At 33.5% G+C, this 20472-nt stretch overlaps 1 protein-coding gene across 1 annotated transcript in view; it reads left to right on the top strand.

The window, feature by feature from the left end:
• The window catches only part of LOC133196872 (uncharacterized), a 44067-nt gene extending 35667 nt beyond the window's left edge, over nucleotides 1-8400 (top strand). The window contains exons 27-34 of the mRNA XM_061332724.1: nucleotides 135-288; nucleotides 382-452; nucleotides 596-749; nucleotides 898-1067; nucleotides 2725-2833; nucleotides 3219-3414; nucleotides 7923-8076; nucleotides 8170-8400. Coding sequence (XP_061188708.1) covers nucleotides 135-288; nucleotides 382-452; nucleotides 596-749; nucleotides 898-1067; nucleotides 2725-2833; nucleotides 3219-3414; nucleotides 7923-8076; nucleotides 8170-8400 — 1239 coding nt within the window. The remainder of the gene's footprint in view (nucleotides 1-134; nucleotides 289-381; nucleotides 453-595; nucleotides 750-897; nucleotides 1068-2724; nucleotides 2834-3218; nucleotides 3415-7922; nucleotides 8077-8169) is intronic.
• The last annotated feature ends 12072 nt before the right edge of the window (nucleotides 8401-20472 follow it).

The raw sequence follows: 20472 nt of genomic DNA, 5'->3' as shown, positions 1-20472 counted from the left end.
GTGAAATTATTCTAAAACCTAGAAACAATCTTCGAATGTTTTTGTTTTTTTTTTTTTTGTTTTTTTTAGAATTTACAGACAAATAATTGTCTACGGATAGGTATTGTATTTCAAAGACTAAGATTTACTTACAGAAGAACATGGGAGTTAGCTCCTTAGAAGTGACCTCATTTGAAATGTCGACTGGTTCTGTACATTCATTAGCCGTGGACACGGATTTATCTCTAATGACCGTCCGGATAGAAGGGTTATCGTCTGCCTCACAAGTCTCACTTGATCGTCCAGACGGTAAACAATTCCAACGTTTATCATAAAATTCATACCAGAAGAATACAGATTATTTAGTTCAATCTCAATAATATAATCTGACTATTTTTGTAGGAACTAGTCAAATATTTTCGGGCACTTCTTCTGTTGACGTGATAGGCAGCACAACCGTAATATCTGTAAAGGTTAGCCATTCACTAAATATACAAATCACTGTTCTTTTTTTTTTAAATAATATGTCCAAAAATAAATGAATTATTCTCTCTTATACATATTTAGTATCAATATTTTATAAACATATTTTATAAACATGCCATATTGTTTATAGAATCCTCCCTCTGGAAGGTGGAAACTACATAAAAATGGAGCTGGCACATGGAAAGTAAAATTTGGCGGAAGTGGAAACATCGATTTTACATACAAATTTATGGAAGACGTGCATGGAATACAGTACCCTATTAGTGGAACAAGTCCAATTACTGGTAACGTCAAAAGCATATTACCCGAAAACTGAAATTTAATAATTTTAAGTAGAAAACCTTTATTGAAGAAAGCTGTCTCTAATGTGAATTTGAAAGAAAGCAGTATTGTCTTTGTGAAAGATAGTGATAAACAGTTTAAAATTTTCAGGATCAAAAATTACCATCAGTGTCACAGTCAACGGATTGCCTGCAACAGCACGTGTTACCGATATAATATTGAAGAAACCAGACGGCACCGTTCTAAATGTAATTCCTGTAAAAGATACATACAGTGGCACCAGTCGCGTTCTATATGCGAATTACATCGTTACATCTCAGGTATTTCCAAATGTTTGGTTTGTGCCCCCCCCCCCCCCTCTCCCATCCCAAACTGAAATTGCTCCCTATGGGTCTGTACCCTTAAAAATGTTAATGTTAAAAACGTTATTATATTAATAAAAGCCAATGAAGAAAGTAAAACTGCTATTATGTAAGGAATGAATATCCTCAATCATCCTCATACATACCCAAAAATTGGCATTTATTTCTTATGTTAGAATTTTTCTTTACAGTTACAATAATATGCTTTTTAGCTCACCTGAGCCGAAGTCTCAAGTGACGTTTTTGATCAAAATTTGTCCGTTGTCTGTCGTCGTCGTTGTTAACTTTTCACATTTTCATCTTCTTCTCAAGAACCACTGAGCCAATTTCAACAAAACTTGCCACAAAGTATTCTTGGGTAAAGGGAATTCAAGTGTGTTCAAATGAAGGGTCACGCCTTCTTTCAAGGGGAGTTAATTGCGAATTCGTGAAAAATGTATGGCATCTTTTAAAAATCTTCTTCTCAAGAACTACAGTGCTAGAAAATATGAAACTTATGTGGAAGCATCCTCAGGTAGTGTAGGTTCATGTTTGTTCAAATCATGACCCCCCGGGGGTAGGGTGGGGCCACAGTGGGCGATCAAAGTTTTACATAGGAATACATAGGGAAAATCTCAAAAATCTTCTTCTCAAGAACAGCAAAGCCATGATTGGTCATATTTATGTGGAAGCATCCTCAGGTAGTGTAGATTCAAGTTTATTCAAATCATGACCCCCTGGGGTAGGGTGGGACCACAGTAGACAAAGTTTAACATAGGAATACATAGGGAAGATCTTTAAAAAGCTTCTTTTCAAGAACAGCAAAGTCATGATTGGTCATATTTATATGGAAGCATTTTCAGGTAGATTCAAGTTTGTTCAAATCATGACCCTCGGGGGTAGGGTGGGGCAACAATGGGCGATCAAAGTTTTGGATAGGAATATATAGGAAAATCTTTAAAATTCTTATTCTCAAGAACACAAAACTGTGATTCGTCATGATAAGAGAAAGCATCCTCTGCAGGTAATGTAGATTCAAATTTGATCAAATCATGACCCCCAGGAGTACAGAGGGGCCATAACAGGGGATCATAGTTATACAAAGGAATATAAAGGATAAATCAATAAAAATTAAGAACAGTAAAGATATTATTAGTCATGTTTGTTAAAATCATACCCCCCACCCCCACCCCGGGAACCACTTTAAATATTTAAACTTTTCAATACTGAACTGATTTCTGCATTTTCCTAGCCAGAGTGCTCAGGTGAGCTATGTGGCCCATGGGCCTCTTGTTTCTAAACTATTTTCTAAATTAACGTTTTGTCGCCTTCCCACATCTCTCATTCCTAATCTGTATATTTATCCACCCCTTTTTTGCATACTAACAACATTTTACAAATTTTACAAAGAAATAGTTCAGAGGTTGAACAAGATGCAATGCGGTTATGAAAGTATAACCCAAGGTTTTACTGATATAGTTATTACATGTATTGACTAAACTTTGGCATATACATGTATTAATATATAGAAGTGTATTTTCTAAAAGAACCTTGCATTTTCATGAAAGCTTTTCTTTCTTTAATTATTACTTGAATATATTTCTTATATCTGTTTAAAATATGGAACTATTTTTAGGAGTTTTTTGTCAGCATCAACGGCAGTTTAAACTCTAATGTGTTTACTCGAGAGAAAGCGGACATTGTAACTCCAGTCACAGGCAGTATACAGTTTTCATCTAAACCAGGTATTCATACATGTACATGTAACTATTTTATGCAATTCAAAATTGTGACATCAATTTTCAAAGATCACAAGGAAGTTAAAAATATGAAGTTAAATATTAAAAATACATACTGAGTAAATTACGTATTGTATTTGTATCTAATCGTCGGATTCATATTTTAGCCCTCAAACCATTTGATTTAGTATTCCTGATTATATCTCTAAAAATTACATGTAACAAGTAAAATATAAATGCATAATGTTCTAGACTGAATGAATTAGTACAAAATAAAGCTTTTGCTCTATTATTTGTTTTTTACCTTTCAAATACAGCATTAATTTCAGAATTCATAACATTTAAAGACGTATCGGACAAGAAGACATTACATATTAAATAATAATTATAGAAAAATTAGTCCTTGGAAAATCAACAGTTGTGAAGGTGAACATTACAAACACAGGAAGTACGACTCAAGCCTTTCGTGTGACTGCAACTTCCGTCCCTACAGGATTTGTATCCAGCTCCCCTCGCAGCATATCAGTAGGCGCTCACAGGAGTCAAGAAATGAACATAGGGGTTACCAGCAAATCAAATACATTAGCGTGAGTATATCTTGATTGTTTAAAGGGATAGTTTATTCACGAATGAGAAAAAGTAGTGAGATGATTAACGTGGAATGTTCTTAAGAGCTAAATTAACAATAAAATTGTTGTAGTTCATAAACGCAACAGTGTGGTAGCCTACAGTGTAAGAGGTGAAAATGACGAACAGTGATCAATCTCATATATCCAGTAAACAAAACAAATCGTGCACAGGACAAAAACACGGACCCTTGAAAACACCAGAGGTAGGATCAGGAAGCTTGTTTCATTTTTAGCCGGGCTCAGCTCATTGCTCGTAGAGCAATAACCGGCTTATGTTATGGTGTTCAACCGGAAATGCTGCCTCCTCACCGCCATATCAAATTTACGAGTAAGAATATAGTACGTATGCTCAACCGCCTTTGAGACAATACAAACAAAATTAAACAAAGTTAAATGAAATTCTCTAAACAGAAAAAAAACATTAATGGTAATATACTTTCTCCCCTCTTCTTCGATTAATTATTTTAAAATATGCGAAAGGTTTTCATCAGGTCTCCCTGATCTGCGTCACATTCTATGAATAGAGGCTGGGTTACCAGGCTAACTCTAATGCGGGGAGCACGTGACCTGATGTATACTCCCCGCTGAGGACTCATCTGTATGGAACGCCAAATTAACATATATTCAAATATATGTACCTATCGTATAATGAAGGGAGTAGTTATTATTGCCAATATCTTAGTAATTAAAGATAGGTTCAATTCAATTGTACCTATCTTTAAATCAATTATACCTATCTTCAATTCATTGCATTTGTACCTATCTTCAAATCAATTGTACCTATCTTCAAATGAATTAAAGATAGGTATAATTGAGTTATACCTATCTCTAATTCATTTGAAGATAGGTACAATTGATTTAAAGATAGGTACAATTCATTTGAAGATAGGTACAATTCATTTGAAGATAGGTACAATTATTTGAAGATAGGTACAAATATTTGAATATATGTTAATTTGGCGTTCCATACATCTGTGCATAAACGTTTGACCTTGCTGCATCAATGTTTATTTACTTTTGTAAGTGGTATAAGACCCCGAAACGATACATGTGATAAATTGTTTACGCCATTAAATTCTTACTACATTTTATTCCATTTTTTAAAACAAATTTTATTACTATATGCCTTTGGAATATATTTGTTGTGTTATATATTCTCTCGGTGTCTGAACTTGTTGTAATTCATCTGTTATTACAATGTATGTTTTATGTAAAACGGTCTTTGTTCACTACTCTGTAAGTGAGCCCTGCTCTCTGTACTTCTGAGTACTTTGATTTTATTTCTTCCATACAAAATTACAGGGCAAAGAGAAAGAAATTTAAATTATTGTTTTGTCATTACATTGACCTTGGTACCCTGACCTTAATTGAGGATCATGTCACACCTCCAGATCAGCAACATAATTCATTCCAATCGTTGTTTTGGAATCCTATAATTTTCACATCTTTTTGCTATGTCATTGCTCATTGAGATAACCTTTCAAACATGAACTTGAATGATGATTTTAACAAGCCTTTAGCGCATCGACTACAATATACTAAGATTGAATCAAGGATATGCAAGGTTCTTGGAGTTATGACTTGACATCATTTCACTATCCCATTGCTAAGTACTTCTGCCCTTTTCGATCTGACTTATAGTCAAGATCGTGTTGCATTTTTATGTTATAACAGAACAAATGTTTGAATTCACCCCAATCATTCTAGGAATTATGGTCTGGTTATGACTTTCTGACAGACAGAAGGCAGAAAGACAATCATGCCTGAAACCAATATTTTTCCACTTAAGAAAAGTCTTATCTTTACCCGTGACCGGTCACAGTAGCCTAGTGGTAGGTCGTTCGCTTCGTGATCGGAAGGCCCGGGTTCGAGTCTCGTTCGCCGCACCGCACCAAACCTAAGGCGTAAACATAGGTAGTGACTGTTCCTTCGCCAAGCGCCCGGCATTAGAAGTGAAAGTCACGGGCCTTAAAAACGTAGGTCCCGTGTCACGGTAGGCGTTGGCACGATAAAGAACCCTCACTGCTCAATGAACTGAGTGCAGAGAATAGGTCTAAATTTGAAGCCCTTCACTGGCATACGGTGACGTCTCTATATGAGTGAAAAATTCTTGAATGGGACGTTAAACAATATACAATCATTACAATCAATCTTTACCCATGGTCACATTATCATTAAAACCTGACATTTCCCGAAAGTCTCCGTGCCAGGTAACATAAATAATACATGAAAAGCTTTTAACTCTCAAAGTTCAAAAGGATGCTACAGAGGAACAAAGTTCTCTCAAAATGTCACTCTGCTTTGCAGTTGACATTAAACCACATTCAGAGCGTAAACAAGGGGACAAAGAAGAACCCATATGAACAGCTCCCGTGAGCCAAGTATATCATTTAAACCAGTTAAGCTTATTTTTATATTGCTTTAATGGCGTGCAGTATATGAAGACACAAGATATTGTAATCGTCGAACTATATTTGAAGCCACGGTAGAAAAAGGCATTTATGTTTTTTCTTACTTAGGCAGCGCATAGATCTCCATCTAGTTCAAGCTTTACCATGACCGATGACATTCGAAAGAGATTGTGTTTCCTTTCCTGCTGTCTTCCCAGATATCCTAGTTTTCCCAGAACGATTTACACTGATTTGCATACAATTAAGGAAAAAAATGTTCTAAATCCGTAAAATCGTGCTTAGTTTTGAGGATGATTCAAATAAAGATGCAGATGTAAAGATTTCTTTAATATGTTAGTGATACTCGTGTCGAATCGTTGGAAATCCAAAACTTTCAAAAAAAGACTTTGAAGAGCTGAAAAAAGGTACCAAAAACTGGAACCAAATACGTCGAAGGATCAGAACTATGCATGCGGAAAATAATCCTTACTTTTGAAATAAATTTCTAAATTTTACCACAGCAATTAAAATATATATCCGTATTTTTAAGCTAGTACCGAAGTACTTAGCTACTGGGCTGTAAAGACCCTGAATGTGATGTTTATGTCTTCCAGCTAAATTAGATCGAAAAAAGAATGCTCTGAATAGGATCGTTGGGTCGTATTTTGACTTATATGTTTCATATCATTTGTTATGTTTTTTTTTACTAATTTTGACTGTAGATTCCTCTTTCTACCTGAATCAATACAGAGGGAGGGTTCATGGCAGGTCTGACGGTCGACCTGAGATGCTTACTCTTCCTAGACACCCAATACCACCTCTGCTGTTTCCAGGGGTCCGTGTTTTTGTTACTTGTACCACATTGCCTAAGAAATACCACTCATACTGTTCTTGTCTTTCCAAATGGATATTTAGATTAAATATAGCTGAAAAAGTTTTGTGGAGATATGCTAGAATTGGGATAATTATTAAATATTTAAAATGCACTATTGATACTATGTAGCATTAATTTGTGACTGCATCTATTAGTGAAATAATCATTTTATCGTCAATTAAAAACGTGTTATCTATTACTGACACCTTTTATTTACGGATAGCAGCGTCATCCATAAGTGAAGCAGAACTTTGTGCAATAATGAAAATATATCTTTAGTAGATACAAATCATCCACTAATTGCTTTAGCACATCATTAGTGCGTTTATGTCTTAGTGGCTACCACAGTTCTTCCACGGAGTGTTATGTAGTTTAGGACATGTAGCTGCTGAATTATTTTTCCTATCCATGTATTTGAAGCCACGAACGATTCTTGTAGGGGCACTGCATGAAAAAAAGATCCCTGATTTTTGTATGTTTCAAAGATAGGCAGGGATATTAATGATAATAAATTCGATAATTATCTTCAAAATTGTGAATCAGTACAATATCTGTCAAGTCCTTACGAATAAAACATGATTGGTTGTGCTTCAAACAAAGTTATGGTATTTTTTCCCAGGCTTTTGACAGTTACGCTTAATATTGGAACAACGACACTTCAAACAATTAAAAGGACTCTTGAGGTATGATTCCGAAGTAAGCGTGATAATACATTTTAATTTATTCATCTAAAGATTTATTTTATTGATTAACTCGTCTTGATTCAAAGAAAATACGTTCTATATACCTTAATAGGTTATCGAAATAGAGCCGCCACAAATCACAAAAGTTAATAAGACAGAAGATTGCAAACAGAACATGATGAATTATTATAACTGTACAAATCAACAGTGGACAATTGTCATTGATATTGAATTTAAAGTCAACATGAGCAAACTTTATGCAACGCCTAGTAATGTTAAGTTTTCCTATACCAGCAGTGCTCCAACTTCATATATAGCTACAATAAGGTATTTTTAATCGCATTTCAATTTTATTTCATTCATGATTTGATATATTATTACAGCTTATAACTAAAATTCTGGAATAAACTCAATATCTTAAATTATTTATTGCTACAGAAAAATAACACTATGCTTCATTTTCTTTATTTTGTGTGACATTTATTATTATATTTCAAATCTTGTCATAATTTTCTTCAGTGGAACATGCTGTTCATACCTCTCACGAGTGACTGCTGTAGATGTACGGTCAAATATGAAAAGCGAATCCTTCGATTTCTCAGGCGGAAATGTCTTTAACACCACAGTTGATAACTTCGAACTTCTTGTAAAAGCAAGCCCATCACTTAAAAAGGTAAAGTTTCACTAGAATTAAAAATCTATAATTATCTTGTGAAGCAACAAAATTTTGAATAAAAAACGTATTAGATGTTTTGTTCTTATGTAGGAAAATCTACCCTCTGGTGTGGATAAAACCTTGCTTTATGGTTTAATCGGTGGAGGTTTAGGAGGTCTCTGCATAATCGCTGTCGTCCTGGCAACTCTAATTCACGTCAATAAATCACAGAGGCTGGCCATGGAGAAGAATGCGATAGACTCTTTGTCATCTGTATGTTTTGACGCTCCTTTGAAACATGTTGAACGCAACAGCAGATCAAAATTTGTTTTGAAAACATGAGGAAAATGATTATGCTATTACTTTTGTAAGTCTGCATTCTAACTGTTTTTAGAAAATGACTTGCTAAATAAATTTTCCCTGTCTTCCTGTTGTTTTGCTATTGCAACTTTTTTTTTCTATGTTTCATAACATGTAAATTGCTGATAGTAGAAAAATAAAAATCATTGGAAAAATGTATTTATTCCTTTTTGACCTGTCTATAAATAGATATTATATATTTCTTTCTCTATCAATTTAGGATAATTATTGAGATTAAATGTCACCTAGGAGACCATAACCAATTACATGTAGTTTGTTCTTGTTGTGGAGGCCTGTTCTAGTTTCACTTCATCTTTCTCAAAAATTACTTACACTTTTTTGTGTCAATTCATATCATCTTTCTTAATCATTCTATAATTTCAAAGTCGAAAACAATATTTTATTGCTTTTTGTTTTGGAGGTTTTCTATTATTATGAATATATAAAATTAGCCTGAAACTAGTTTAGGACAATATTTTGGAGAGAAATTTCTTCCAGAATTGTTTGTAATTAATTTTGAATACTTCATCAGTTTGACTTCGAATTAATCCCAGGCCAGAATATGGATAGATAAATTGCCTTTAAGCATTATATATTAAGAAAATTTATCAATATATTATAACCAATCTGATCATTTGTAAGCTTAGAGCACCTATCACTGGTAGACCGGGAATGCTTACTTATCCTTGGTACCTGATCCCACCTCTGGTGTTTCCAGATTAGCCAGTTTTCCATGTTGTATTGTTTTGATACATTTTGAGGTTGATAACTTTCTCGTCTCGTACTTACTGATACCCTAGAAAAGTTTTACATCATAGTTCTCTTGTTTTGCTTTCTTATAATTTTTTTCTATTTCTTTGTCATAACTTGCACAGGAAGAAGTAATGGTAATGGTTCATCATATTGGGTCTGTTTTAGTTTAGCACTCATCAATTTGATCTTGATATTTGCATATAAATTCACTTTTTTATATTTTCTCTCAGTATAGCTCAGATAATATCTTAATCCATACTTTAGAAGAGGTGTCATTTAGAAGGAAAAAAATTGTTCAGTTTTCATTGTCGTATTGCCGCATGGCTGGTTCTAGACATGCTTTTTTTAAATAAACTTGTCAATGGCAAAAGAGGGACAGGAAAGGTATGATAATAAAACGTTTTCTTTTTATTCTTTTACTCCTACGTGTACGTTGAAAGTCAAACTAAGAGAACTTTTTCAGCATGCTCTAAACTGTTTTTAATATGGTATATGCAGTTAAGGACATACGCAACGTACCTTACCTACTGATAAATTTTCAAGATATTCTTAATTTAAGATTATAGTGCCATCAGAAGTTCGTAGACAAAAGATCAGCATGCATTACCAGGGGTTTTGAAAAGATATCAATTGATGAAATTTTTTGTATACTTCAAAGAAAAATACACAAAAATTACTAAACATATATTCTAGATGTTTTGTTTATCCAAACTTGTTTTAGAAGAAGCGTACAACAGCATATATAGACATGAAAATGTAGCACACAATTCCTTTAAGTATCGGAATTCTTCAAATCCAGGGAAAAAGACAATAAAGTTCAAACTACGTTGCGTATGTCCTTAACATTAAAAAAAATAGAAAAGGATGTGTGTAGCTAAAAAATATGGTGCATTTTGTCTTATTCAGTCATCTTATCTTTGTCTCTTTATCTCTTGATTGGATAGTATCAATCTTACTAAAGGTTCAAGTAGTTTTTCAATGTTTTTGTGTATTTGTGTGTGTGTGTGTTTTATCTGTTATCTTCAAAGATAATTTTAAAGTGTGCATGGTTCCTAGTACTTATCTATGTGTGTGGTATTTTACTATCAACACAGTTTTTTTTTTCTTTTGTTATTTCGGTCAAATTGACATAACAATTTTCAAAGGATATTCGAATCCTGAAAAAGGTGAATGATATTCATTTTGAGACAAAAACACTCTTTATTCTTAATTGTTTTAACAGCTTCTTATAAAATAAATGCAAGGTCGAAGCGTTTACAAATGTACATGTTTTTTCTTTTATTTTATTTTTGTGACAGGGTCATTTTATTGCTCAGTGATTAATTGTACGTTGTTTCAAGTCCCATTTGAGAATTGTTCACTTATATATAGATGTCAACATACACAGGTATATATCGGTTCAAATTTATACCTATATCGGCACCTAGTGCCATAGAACAGTGAGGGTTTTTCGTGACAGGTCTATCGGGACCTCGTTTTATAAGGTCTCACATCCCCCCCCAAAAAAAAAAAAAAACGTGAATCACCTCTGATGGTTTAAGAGGTCCGTGTTTGCTTTGCTCCAAATTTGTATTGTTTTAATGGACTTTTGAAATTGATTACAGTTCGTTATCTTCATATTTCATTATAATGATGGGCGCTTTGCGAAAGAACAGTCACTATCTATGTGAACTTTGTAGATTCGGTGCGGAGGGGCGACAGAGAATAGAGCCTAGGCCCCCTGATTACGAAGCGAACGCTCTACAACTTGGCTACCGGCTTGACCGATCGAGTCATTTTAAGAAAAAGGACACGAAGTACCTTTATAAAGTCCAAGAAGCTGATTTCTAAGGAATGCTTGATTTAGATAAAACTAATTTTTTTGTATTAAATTCTGATGCTGTACGTCTAATTTTTTTGTATTAAATTCTAACGATTGTACATTAAGACATTTCAGAAACAAAAATTTGGAAATTTTGGTATTTACTTCGTTCATTTAAGAGTACAACTGGAATGTTAATCAAAATCGAATTCAAAACCTTAAATAGAATATTTTACTCTTAGCATAACCAAAATGCGACGACCTATCATAAATAAACAGATGAATTTTATTTTCTCTGACAAGGTCCAGCTAAGACCATGCAGTCAATTACCCGATATGATCTGTTTCACACTACCGGGGTATATACAACATATATTTATTGACTAGGTTCGAGGGCAACTCGTTTGGTTCGAGGGTCGACAAAACGCATTTTGTCCGAGAACACAGTCAATAAATGTTTTGTTATACCAACATACATGCTGGCTTCCATGACTGCGGTTAAATAAGATTTAGCTGGTCCCGCCCATAGTGTGACATAGCGGTCCAATATCTCATCCCCAGGTCCAATATCTCACTCTGCGGTCAAACATCGATTTTATGTTGACCGCTCCGTTAAACATTGGAAATGAAAGACATTTTAAAGTATAGATTTAGATAGGAAACAATTTTTTAGAGGTATAATAACAATAAAAATTCATTGCTATTCAAGCATTAAGCAATAAACAGTTTGTTTCAAAACACTTAGATTTAAAGTTGGGTTTTCATATCTTTTAAAGAAAACACATAAATTACCCTTTCTGTAATTTGCTAAGAGTGTATTGATAAACTTTAAACAAATTCAAGTGGACAAAAGATTGCAAAACTTTGAACTTGGTGGTATGTCAACTGGGGTAAAAGTCTTGTACTTTTGATCCAGGGTTTACAAAGAGCAAAGGTTATCGAATTAAAAGGATTGTTGGGCTAACACCTGATTCAAGACAATCCATCATAGAAAACTTAACAACGGATGCAAACTATTTTCTTATAAATTTCTCTCTTACTTGAACAAGCTTAAACCATTAACAGTGAAATAATCTGTTTTACACTGAAAAGCATAATATATTGCTATCTAAGCATATACTGACACACTTAAGCCTTTAAACAATTTTGAAATAGTTCTGAACAAAAGTATGTTTTGTTTAGATATAGCTTGATTTAAGTGTACCTTTATTTTATTGAAAGAAAATGTACACAACTCCTGTTGTCTAAACGATTGTATTGATCAGATTTAAACAATTCTAGTGGAGAAACTTTAACCCGCTTTGTATGTCAATTGGGTAAAAGTATGTACCTTTGATCCAGGATTTACATCGTGATAAAAGTTTTCGAATTAAGATGTTATTTTCCGGGTTACACTTGATTTAACGGTTAATGTTTAATGTTGTGCCAGATATCTCAGTCTTATCATTGGTCAATTAATCACGCGACAGAGGGGCTGGCAACAATCTAAATGTTCGAAAGAAAACATGGAAACGTGAAACCTTAATAGATTTTTTTGGTATGATATAATATGTATGATCTTAAAAAGTCAGTTAAATGTAAACTTCCCAAACCCAAGAACAATTTTATATTTCATTTTAAACCAAACATACATCATAAGTAAAATGGCTTAAGGTAGGTTTAGCAGACTCAAAGAAGCTGAAAATATCTTAAAGATGGTGTTCAACGGAATGGACTCAAAACAACCAAAAGTTGACTACATATGTTATTTGTTTGTTTCATTTCCTAAAGTCAAATGTTTTAATTTTATTTCAGAGAAATCTGTTTAATTTTGAAAGACTTACCTCTACGAGAACTTTCTACAGGTACATATAAAGAAAAGGAAAATTATACTTTCAAGTCTTCAATGTCGTGGTCATTTAATTTTCATATAGTCATACTGTGTGTCTGGTATTATATAAGACTTTAGTTAAATAAAAATGACACAGAGACATTCATAACTGTCAACAATGAATATATTTTGGGACGAATGCAAAATGATGAAAATTTGAAGGCTCTTTAAGTTAGCTGTTACTACCGTCAACACAAATAATTTTTATTCAAATTTAAGCCCCAGATAGTATTAAATCTACATATTGTAAGTATTCTTGATGAACCTGTCCACTAAAAGTTCATGGTTACGCCACCTCTCATTTTTTTCTTCACAATCGACTCATTTTCGGGGTTTGTCTTTGAATCACATATAAAATGCTGTGGGGGTTTTTTTCATTTACCTTTTAAAGGGAGTATGCTCGAATTTAATCAATTTAATCCATTTTAATATTTTTGGAATAAGATTAAAACTTGCTGAATAATAAGAATACAGAATAAAGTGCAGATGCTTTTCTTACGGGGGTAATATCGAATGATAATGATATACTTGACACTTTCGTTTAATGGAGCTTAATTTATTGATTGTAAACTCGACTTCAATACACGTAAGCCATTTGTTTTTTCTTATCTTGAATGGTAGAACAGTTTCTAAACCAAGTCATTTTCTCCGATATTTTTCAAAGTAATTTACATACATTTTGCGTGTCATGAACCGCTTGGAACACTTCAATAAATTTGTTTGGGTATTTTTATTCTATCATGTAGGGAAAATCATCTAGAATATCCAAATAGTTCGTACATATTTGTGGATAATCACGCAAATGAAGAAAATGCAGTGTTTGTTTAAAATTGTAATAAAAATTGCCATTTATTCAAATTTATAGAATAATCTTATCAGAATATAGAAGTATTTCTGATCAGTAAAGAGATGATTGAACAGTATATATCGACTAGAATCTCTTCCTGAAAATAACTCAGGTACGTCCGGTCATTTTGGGGTCGATGATAAGAAAAATCTGAATTTCCCTATGGGGGGATAATATGCAGATTACCATGTTTCTTTTATATATGTGCTATATTAGCTTGAAAAGGATAAAATCAAAAACTTTAGAAGGGGATTAAATAATCACCAATCACAATTTGTACCCTACTTTTGTATGACCTATAGTTTTTAAAACTTTATCGGAAGTCACTCTATGGATAAATTGTAAAATTTACATATCTCAGATACCGGCAAAAACAAGAGATCAAAACAGGAGGGGTTTGTGGGACATTTAAAAGCAGATACCTCCCAGGTAATGTGACAAAGGTCTGGCATTTATGGATTTGGTCAATAATTGTTCGATGTATGGAAAAGAAAACAGTGTGTCGCTGTAAAATATATATATATATCTCTACACAAAAGTGAAATGAAGACATCAATTTTATATGTTTTCTTAGTGTGGAATGTATTTCTTATTTCTGTAATTTGGGGTTATTTTGAATGGACAGCAAAATACAACCACAGTCAGCCAAATCTGTATTGTCCCAATTATTGTAAAGATCGCATGGATGGGAAAATGGAAACTTGCTGCTGCTGCGAGGCAAAGACTCTCTGGCAGTTAGACTCCAGGAATCTAGTACACTTAGAGATTGAATACATTGGAAGAAGAGGAAATGCTTTAATTTTACCAAAACCGTCAGAAAACTCGGTAAATGGACAATTTATCAGAGTAGCTCACTCAAATGGATTTCTAGCTTTCATGCCAGAAAATATGTGTTTGTTTTCCGATATAGTAGAAATTAATTTCTCTTATAATGCGTTCAAAAGTGTACCTGACATATCGTGTTTGCATAAATTAGATACTCTTGATCTTTCTCACAACCTGATATCCTATGTTTCAAATTCTACGTTCTCAGGGATGTCTTCATTACGGACGATTGACCTGTCATATAATTTGATAACTCATGTAGAACCTTATACTGTTCTTCAGGAATCTGTCGACCTCTTCATCATCGATTTCAGTCATAATGAACTTCGAGACCTTGACTGTACAAATATGGTGATGAAAAAGACATTCTGTCGTCTTAAATATAATGACAATAAAATCGAACAAATTGTTAACGAAGAATCTTTTAAAATCAATAAGAATATCTCCTACGGTCAAGGGGGATATGTTGATTTAAGTCAAAACAATCTACGACATTTCATAAACTTTACTGACATAGGCGTCACTGATATAACTCTACTCGGAAAGTTCTTTGATTACGCCTTTGATCTTCGAAATGCACACTTGAGCTGTGACTGCAATATGGAACCCTACTTACAAAAAGCAAGACACTGGATTGACAGAATGTGGCGGGATTATTTCAACCTCACATGCGATTCTCCGCCAAGTCTTGTTGGCATGTCAATTGGAGAAGTAGTGGCTAGAAACAAGTCTGGTCTAGACAAGCTTATATGTAACATTTCCAGTCCTTCTGATGGTTGTCCTACAGCCTGTAAATGCTATAGACAGCCCAGTCAAGATCGGACGGTGGTAGATTGTAACTCCGCAGGGTTAACTCACCTTCCAAAACACATGCCACCATACGAAGATCTACAAGTTTTTTTGGCCAATAATTCAATAAAGGAGTTAAATTTTGTGAGCTATTTGGACAGAATCACTCATCTGGATCTTTCGGGCAATATAATAGAGAAGATAACCGAAAAGGCTGCCCAGTCAATAAACAAAAATATCAGCAGGTTGCAAGGCAATAAACTCAGGAGTATTCCATCTTCTTTCAAGAGCCAAGACCCTTGCAAATTACACCTCGGACATGTATATGTACCCTGCAACTGTCATATTGAGTGGCTACCTAATTGGTTATCTGCTCGAAAAAGAAACAATTGTGCAAACATGTCAAATATTTTTTGCGCAACAAGTTCAGGTCATGTATCAGTTCTTGACTTTGACTTCAAATCTCTTAACTGTAAAGAAGACCACTTTCTTCGAAACACCGTTCTTTCCCTGGCCGTTGTGACACTTCTGCTCTTCGGTGGTTTCGCTCTTTGCTACTACTACCGTTATGAAATCTATCTTTTGAGAAAAAATCCAAGCAAATCAAGAAGAAACAATTTACAATACAAAACTGATGCTTACGTCACAGTCAGTGAAGAAGATCAGCAGCAGATCAGATGGGTTGCCAACGTTTTGCTTCCCTATTTGCGAGGGAAAGGCTATTCAGTGTTTTTTCCTCTTCAGGATAGCCTTGTTGGAAACGTAAGAGAGGAAGAAATTATCGATCATGTCGAAAATTGTCGAAATTACATCGTGTTATTATCCTGGAATTCCATGGGAGAGACCAGCGACGGAATATGGCAGAGACTTGAATGGCGGTATATGTGGAACAATTTCAGAAAGAAGCCAAATTTGAAAAACATCATAATTATAAATTACGCACAACTACGTCCGCGTGACTTTCATATTAGTCCAATCAAGGCATTTCTTGGACTAAGATTTACGCTAGATTTTGCAAATCATAAACATTTGCTATTACAAGACATTAGTAAGCGACTTGGCAAGCCAAACAAACATATTTGTGCCCAAACATTTAAAAATGCGAAACCTAGACTTACTCGTAAGATATCAAATACCGTATTCCCTGACACCTCAGAAAAAATCTCACTGGATTGGAAAATTGGAAGGCCAGATAGGTTGAGCTCTGGTAATGACACTGAATCAGCGCTATATAAGTATTTTGAAGAAGTCGGTCTCATGAAAGGAAATTCAAAGGCGCCAGTTAATGGTATTCATTCTCTGAGCCACCACAGAAGACCACAAACTTTAAAGATATCTATCTAAAATGCCAACTCATTTGCTACAGACGCAGTGCTACGAAAATTTATAGTAAACTGTATCTGATAATCCGTATATCGTTTTTTTTTTAACTTCAAATGTTGACGTTTATATTCCTTTTTTTTTAGATATATAGTTTTGTTTATATATTTTTTTAAATATGTAGTATTCATATGAAGCAGAATTTATCCAAAAGCTTCTACAAGAAAAGAAGAAGTCAACTTCCCTTATTTAGGTAGCAATATACCATTATCACCTGCATATGGAGTTTACGTCTCCCCGTCGATTCGATACGCAAGAGCATGCTCTACGTACAAACAATTTCTAAACGAGGCAAGCTTTTGACAAATAAGTTGGTGAAACAAGAATATCTACAGTCTCGTTTAAAGTCAACATTTTGCAAAATCTATGATCGGTACAATGACCATGTCAGCAGTTAAATCGAATGTTGACTGATGTTTTTCATACAAGTTGATAGGCCATTATTTTCACACTGAATTGTCTTTTTCCGTTTGTCTGAATTGATTTTTCCGTTTGCCTGATCATGATAAGGAGCCACATCTGGTTTGACCGGTCGAAAGGGATGCCTACTCCTCCATGGCACCTGAGCCCACCTGTGATGTTTTTAGAGCTCCGTGTTTGGAGTGCTATCGATTTGTATTGTTTCAAGGGACTTTCGAGCTTGAATTTTTACTAAACTTAAATTATAAGCATTGCCTATATAAATTCTTTTTTTTATTATTATTTATTAATTTATTTTCATTATTTATTTTTTATCATTATTAGAAATGAGACCAAAAATAATTCGCACAATTTGTTTTGAAAGCCGAGTTATATTGTCAATCCTATAATGACGCTTATTGTTGCAGTGGAAATAGATAACGGGGGAGTTTATCAATATCCACTTCAACTGAGAACCAATTGATCACCTTCCAATACCGCGGCTACTATAATCTATTGAAAAATAATAATAAAAGAATTTCATACGTATATCAACAACACAATTAACAGAAATATATTCCAGGCATAGATAAGAAAATAATGCATTTAAAAACATCGAAATACAAAAGCTTGGTTATCTACCAAGTTGTACTTAAAAACTGTGTCACAGTGGATATTAGTGGCCTGTATATGTTTATTGAACTCGTTGAAATTTGTGATCTTCCCGGCAAAAATATGCAAAATTATAGAATCACTCAAATTCTTCTTAAGGCTAACCCTGCATTTTTAAACAATGTGTATGGTGGTTCGTAATTGCGATGCTAGTTAGTTCTATTTTGTTGACAAACAACATAAAATAAAATTTTCAGAGATTATGGAAGAATTTATTATCTATATCCTTATATTTAAAATAATTACCTTTCGACTACAAAGAAGTGGAAGGAAATTCATAATCAATCTATGGATGTTGCAGCCATTTTCAGTCAAATTGTTTGTTTGTCATTGTAGTATTAACACTGAAATGTATTAAACATCACAAAAATGACACAAGCTTGGTATAAAATATAATATCCACACGATTTTTAATTTATCAAATAAACGGTATCAATGAATGATTTATTATTCATAAATTATTACTGTCTTCATGAAATGAGCTGAATTAAAAGAAAAACCAAAAATAAATCTACTCGTCCTCCAATTTCCTACTAATCAGGGATTTCAAATCAAATTTATTTTTAAAAGAAATATTCACCGCATTTTGGTGTGCTTATTTGACACTACTACTTCAAGTGATCCCTTGAAATCTAAATAATTTCCTGTGAACGCAAACCCTCATTTACTCACAAACCCTTTCTAGATTGCATGGTTACGCATGTGCTGCATGTCTTTGATATACGATTATAGCACTAAATGGGTTTAAGTCGTAGAACTGTTTAATTTACAAACCATTTTATTAAAGTTGTAATGTATCAGGGTGCTTAAAATACACGTACAATTTAACATGAAGTTTAAATATACATGGACTATCAATATCCATGGAAGCGATATAAAATATTTCTCTCTCTCGATTTATTTGAAAAAGAACGATGGACATTGAACTTTCAATACCTTCATAAGATGCTGTTCGCTTGTCAGTCTGTAGATTAAGATCAGTTGGTTCTTCAAGTGTAAATTGTACATTTCAATTAAATTTGAAACATAAATTTGTTACTTGTCATCACTCACCCATATAAATAATGAAATTAGTTCATTTCTTGGAGTGACATAATCGGATCTTTCTCCCCCTCCAAATTTCCCAACATACATATCTCCCCCATGCTGTTACCACTAGCCCAAATATGTGTAATGGTCTTTCTTGAAGGTCATATCTCAGGACACAAAGTAGATAGATGAATGAATATTGAAAAAAAATATTTCCTGTAGGTTGGGAAGTCAAGACGATGGTTTTAATTCCTCTATTTTTACGATTTATCGGTTCTTTCCCCGCAAAATTAAATCCTTAGTGAATAAAGTTATCATATTACACGGTAAAATATTAGAACTATAGCGTGAAACACGGTTGTAAAAGGTGAAGATAACGAACAGTTATCAATCTCATAATTTCCATAAACAAAAAGAATCGTACACAGGCCAAAAACACGGACCCCTGGAAATTCCAGAAGTGGGATCAGGTGCCTAGGAAGAGTAAGCATCCCCTGTCGACCGGTCAGACCCGCCGTGAGCCTTATGTATTGACCAGGTAGGCAGAGCACTCCGTAATAAAATTTAGTATAAAAGCAATAACCTAGCAAATGGTATGATCCATGTCAGACAAAATACCACTTAACGATAGGTATATTTACAAACAAATAATTGTAACAACCGGAAAGTTTGCGAAAAACTGACCTTAAACGAGTTGTTGAAATCCTGGTAACATCAATTTTTTTGTCAGTAGCTTGAATCTGTTTAAAAATTGATCGTATTCAAAAAATAGTCTTGCGTATTGAATCAGTTTGGAGACATATACACCATATGCAGGTGATGTTGGAATATTGCTACATAAATAAGGGGAGTTGACGATGGAAAAGCTCAAGTCATCCCGTTTGTTAAACAGTTTATTTATTAGTCGGACTATGTCTTGTGCGTGTTAGTACGGAAGCCAATTTAGGACCTATCAAAAAACATTTTTGAATTCGATATAACGAATGTTCGAATTTGTTATAACGCATTTAATTCGTTATAACAATTTCTTTGATTTCGTTATAATGAATTAAATCTGTTAAAACAAATTTGCTGAATTCGTTATAACGAATTCAAAAACTTGTTTTAACGAATTAAATTCGTTATAACGAATTCGACAAATCATTATATCGAATAATTATTGAATTTGATTAAACGAATTCAATTTGTTATAACAAATTTTAGAATTTGTTAAAACGAATTTAATTTGTAATAACAAATTTTAAAACTCGTTTAAAGGAATTTAATTCGTTGTAACAAATTTTTGAACTCATTATAACGAATTCAACAGATTTGTTATAACATATTAAATTTGTTATAACAAATTCAAAGAAATTGTTATAACGAATTAAATTTTTATAACAAATTCGACAATTCGTTATATCGAATTCAAAAAATATATCTGATAGGTTCTAAATGGGCTTCCGTAGAGTTAGTTACTGTGTTTCTGACAATTAAAAAAAGTCAAGGAAATCGACTTGGAGGAGGAAAAAAAAATAAAAAGCACGTGTATATCACGGTACCTTTTTTTCATTTGCAAATTTTAATATCTGCAAAGTTTGTGTAAATGATTACTTTGCATAGATCAGAAAGAAAATGTGTCTGATACATTTTGATGCGATAATGTGTTAATAACACTCCCCAAAAAAGTAAATTGACACTTGTATTGTT

This window comes from Saccostrea echinata, unplaced genomic scaffold (genome assembly GCF_033153115.1).
Source record: "Saccostrea echinata isolate AGI-Se365-2 ecotype Australia unplaced genomic scaffold, CSIRO_AGI_Sech_v1 ptg000001l, whole genome shotgun sequence".
Taxonomy (NCBI): domain Eukaryota; kingdom Metazoa; phylum Mollusca; class Bivalvia; order Ostreida; family Ostreidae; genus Saccostrea; species Saccostrea echinata.
This window is presented reverse-complemented; position numbering and strand designations above follow the sequence as displayed.